This window comes from Sinocyclocheilus anshuiensis, unplaced genomic scaffold (genome assembly GCF_001515605.1).
Source record: "Sinocyclocheilus anshuiensis isolate Anshui unplaced genomic scaffold, SAMN03320099.WGS_v1.1 scaffold323, whole genome shotgun sequence".
Lineage (NCBI taxonomy): Eukaryota > Metazoa > Chordata > Actinopteri > Cypriniformes > Cyprinidae > Sinocyclocheilus > Sinocyclocheilus anshuiensis.
In genome coordinates this window covers 283,283-287,515 of record NW_015548198.1, presented here as the reverse complement: position 1 = coordinate 287,515, position 4,233 = coordinate 283,283, and the positions used below count along the sequence as shown (strand labels likewise).

The 4,233-nt window shown below is 41.6% G+C and overlaps 1 protein-coding gene across 1 annotated transcript; it reads left to right on the top strand.

Moving 5' to 3' along the window:
* The first annotated feature begins 2,751 nt into the window (after positions 1 to 2,751).
* Positions 2,752 to 3,405, top strand: LOC107653234 (uncharacterized). The gene has a single exon (XM_016439906.1). It carries the CDS (start codon positions 2,752 to 2,754, stop codon positions 3,403 to 3,405), a length of 654 nt encoding a protein of 217 aa, XP_016295392.1.
* Positions 3,406 to 4,233: the final 828 nt, after the last annotated feature.

Here is a 4,233-nt window from a genome sequence, read left to right as displayed (position 1 = left end):
CTGCCCGTTTCTTCACTCTGGAGTTGTACAAGTCCTGAAGACTGGGCAGGTGCACACCAATGATCCTTTCTGCTGTCCTAACAGTCCGCTGCAGTCTTCTTATATCTGATTTGCTGGCTGACCCAAACCAGACAGTAATAGAAGAGCACAGCACCGACTCAATAACAGCGGAGTAAAACTGTGTCATATGCGCCTGTGGCAGGTTGAACCTTTTCAGTTGACGAAGGAAGTACAACCTCTGCTGAGCCTTTTTCACGATGGAGTCAATGTGAGTGTCCCACTTCAGGTCCTGTGAGATGGTGGTTCCCAGGAATCTGAATGACTCCACTGCAGCCACAGTGCTGTTCATGATGGTGAGTGGGGGGAGAGCAGGGGGGTTTCTCCTGAAGTCTACTATCATCTCTACAGTTTTGAGCGTGTTCAGCTCCAGGTTGTTGTGACTGCACCAGACAGGCAGCTGCTCAACCTCTTGTCTGTAAGCAGACTCGTCGCTGTCCTGGGGCCCATTCTTCGTACTTTGCTAACTCAGTTAGCTGGATTTGATTGTTGACGATTTGGCATGATCTTGGATTGTTTGGTTCTTCGAAGCTCATCCCGGAGTTGTTGTCATAGCAACAGGCCCGTAATCTTAAACCTGCTCAGGAGCAGGCTTATTTCATGTAAATGGAGTTGCTGTCATAGCAACAGGTCCATAAGCTTAAACCTGCTCGGGAGCGGCTTATTTCATGTAAACAGGATTAGATCGCATCTTTTTAAGCAGAACTGATACTTAAAATCTGTCCGCTACCACTGTTACTTTGTTACAAGAGTATCCTACTGATCCAGGGACAATCATTTAAAAATAATAATCATTTAAAAATTAATTTAAAAATAATATTATAATGTTGTGTAGTCTATAATACTAGACACAGCCAGCTTTATTCCCTGAAAGATGTATTCGTCATAAAATAATTACTTCATAATTGTATTAGAGTCTCACACACATGCTATACAGATAATGTAGAGCCGTGCATTAATTTGAGTGATGACAGATATTATGGGAGTGGCTTGATGGAGTGCAGGAGATGCAGATAACATGATCTTGACCCTTAAGAAACTTTAATTAATGCTGTCACGTAACAAATCTGTTTCAAAGTTAAAATTAAATGAATTGCTAATTACTACTTTGAAATAACAATGTAAAGCCTGCACAAATATTTGAAATCGTGAATATAAATAATTGGGAATCGTGTAAAAAAATGTTTTAATTAAATAAAAACAGTGCACATTTCATTTATCTATTAAAATATTTATGCAGTTTTGTTCGACTGGCTGTTTCCGTATAAAAGTCCAGAAATTTGTCAGCTTTTTCATCAGGCACAGAGATCAGTTATCATGATTAGAAGATCTGGCATCTTTCAAATCGTCTCAGATGTATTAAGCGATGTACGAAGATCGTTCAGGTCGTCAGCCAGTTGTTGATTGGCCTCAGTGCTGGGGGATGGGGTCTTGTAGCTGGTGATAGCTTTCAGGCCTTTCCACACTGATGTAGGGTCAATTGCTTGAAAGCTGTTTTTTTAGCTTTCCAGAGTAGTTTAACTTTGCCACTCTTATCTCCCTATTCAGTGTGTATTTGGCCTGTTTGTACAAGTCTTTGTCCCCACTCCTGTAGGCGTCCTCTTTGGGATAATGAAAGAGTCCGGATAACGCTGCTCTGTGTGTGTAATTTGATTGGCCAACAGTTCTAGCGCCGCGCTTACACACAGGAGGAATGTATGTACTCACCAGAATAAACGAGGAAAACTCCCGCGGCGAATAAAAAGGCTTACAGTTAATAAAGAGAGCTTCCAAGTTTGGGCAGCACATCTTGGGCAGTCACGTCTGTACACCAGCCTTCATTGACATAAAAACATAATCCACCACCTCTCGTTTTCCCCGACGACTTGGTGACGCAGTCAGCTCTGAACAGCTGGAAGCCCGTTAGATGAAGCGCGCTGTCCGGGATGGCTCAGCCAGGTTTTCGTGAAGCAGAGCGCAGCGGAGTTTAAAAAGTCCTTGTTTATGCGGGTGAGGAGTTGTAGTTCGTCTGATTTATTTGCAAGGGAGCGGGGATTCGCCAGATGAATACTCGGCAGCGGAGTCCTAAAACCACGCTGATGGAGTTTCACGAGCGCACTTTCCTGGCTTGCGTCGCCTGGAGTGCTTGTATAGGAACGCAGCTCCTCCGACTAAAATGTTCAGTAAAATGTCTGAATGTTCAAACGTCGGCAAAAAGTTATCTGGTGTGCTATTCCTTATGTCCAAGAGTTTGTTTCTAGTGAAGCTGATCGGAAAAACGTTGCTTAAGACAGGACAAACAAACAAAAACAGTAAAAGTACCAAGGAGCAGCAAACCGAGGCGGCCATGTGCGGCGCCATCTTGCAGTTGCTGTCTCTGGTGGGGCACGTGATGTGCTGAGTAAAATGTCCCATTTGTTGACTGCCATATAAACACTCACAACGCTATTTACTTGATCAGCTTGACAATTCTGGATTTTCTGTCAAATACATGCTATTATGCTGTGTATAAAATGTTTAAAATGTTTAAAGTTTATGTCCTGCACAACTCAGAAATGTTGGGTATTGAGGTTTTCCTTATGGCGCCTGAGGAGTAGACGTGCGTGCGGTTCTCTCCCGTAAACTTTTCAGTTTTGTCTTATAAACCTCAGTGCTTTTGTTAGCATCTGACAGTTTTTGTTTACCAACTGTTTTGGGATTTCAATCGCTTTTGAAATGTCCAAAAGAAGGGGCAAACTGGTCAATAAAGACAGAGAAGGCACTCTCTCGCTGAGTGCTAGCATTACGCTAGCCGAGATCACTGCTTTACATGACGATATTAGAGCCTCATTCGCTGTAGAGTTCAAAGCATCTTTCGAAAGTTTTGCAGCCAAACTAGATAGCATTCAATCCACAGTGGCTGATCATGATCTGTGCATCGGTAATCTCGAGTCCGAAACTACAGATATTAGTCAGCATCTTGAACAACTCGAAGCTACATGTTCGGCGCTCCAGAAAGATAATGTGTGGCTTAAGGCTAAAGTCTCAGATCTTGAGAGCCGCAGCCGACGTCCAAAATATTTGAAATCTGGGCTTACCCAAGTCAATCGAACAGCTTTTTTCTCTCAGCTTCTGGTCGATGTCCTTGGTTCCCATGTTTTATCCTCCCCGCCCGAGCTGGACAGAGCTCATCGTAGCCTCGCACCTAAACCCGCGGCAGGGCAGAGAGCACGACCCGTCATTCTGCGATTCCATCGCTTTCAAGTGAAGGACTTGGTCATCCGTGAATCTCGCAAAAAGGGTGAGCTGCTGTATGATGGCACCAAGATTCATATCTTTGAGGATTACTGCCCTGAGGTTTTAAAGCTTCGCGCCGAGTATACACTGTAGAACATGATAGCCCAATTAAGTTATATGAACTTACTTTTTCTCTTTAATTCAATTTGTCATTGTAAGTTTTGGATATTGAACTAAAGTTTACACGTTCTTAAGTTGGTTAAACTTAGAAACGAAAGTTCACCTGCTGCCTTAAAAATGTGAGTAAACTCAACTTAAAGATATTCTTTGTTTCAACTTGAAAAGCTGTGTTTTACAAGTTATTGTGCATTAGTGATGAACACCTGCTGTTATTGAGAATTACAGAGGATCAGATGTTGATATTTTATTGGTTAAAATGATGTCACCATCATGGAGATCAGTGTTCGCTTTAGTTGGGCTCTTGACCCTTTTAATAATTCAAAGTAATTTGCTTCTAAGCAATTACTAAACATTTGTGCATTGCTAAATCAAACCTTGAAATAGCAGATGAACTTACACTTTCTGCTTATAGCTCATGATCTGTGTGTTACAAGTTATTGTGCATTAGTGATGAACACCTGCTGTTATTGAGAATTACAGAGGATCAGATGTTGATATTTTATTGGTTAAAATGATGTCACCATCATGGAGATCAGTGTTCGCTTTAGTTGGGCTCTTGACCCTTTTAATAATTCAAAGTAATTTGCTTCTAAGCAATTACTAAACATTTGTGCATTGCTAAATCAAACCTTGAAATAGCAGATGAACTTACACTTTCTGCTTATAGCTCATGATGAGTGAACATCATGAAGTGGTTTTTCTCTTTGGATTATTGTCTGACATTCAGCTGTTACTGAACTGCAAAAAAAAAGTCCTATTAAAGGGGTCATATGATGCGATTTCAATTTTTCCTCTCTTTGA

Excerpts from the sequence above, each read along its gene's own strand:
- LOC107653234 (XM_016439906.1), top strand. The coding sequence starts at position 2,752 with ATGTCCAAAAGAAGGGGCAAACTGGTCAATAAAGACAGAGAAGGCACT.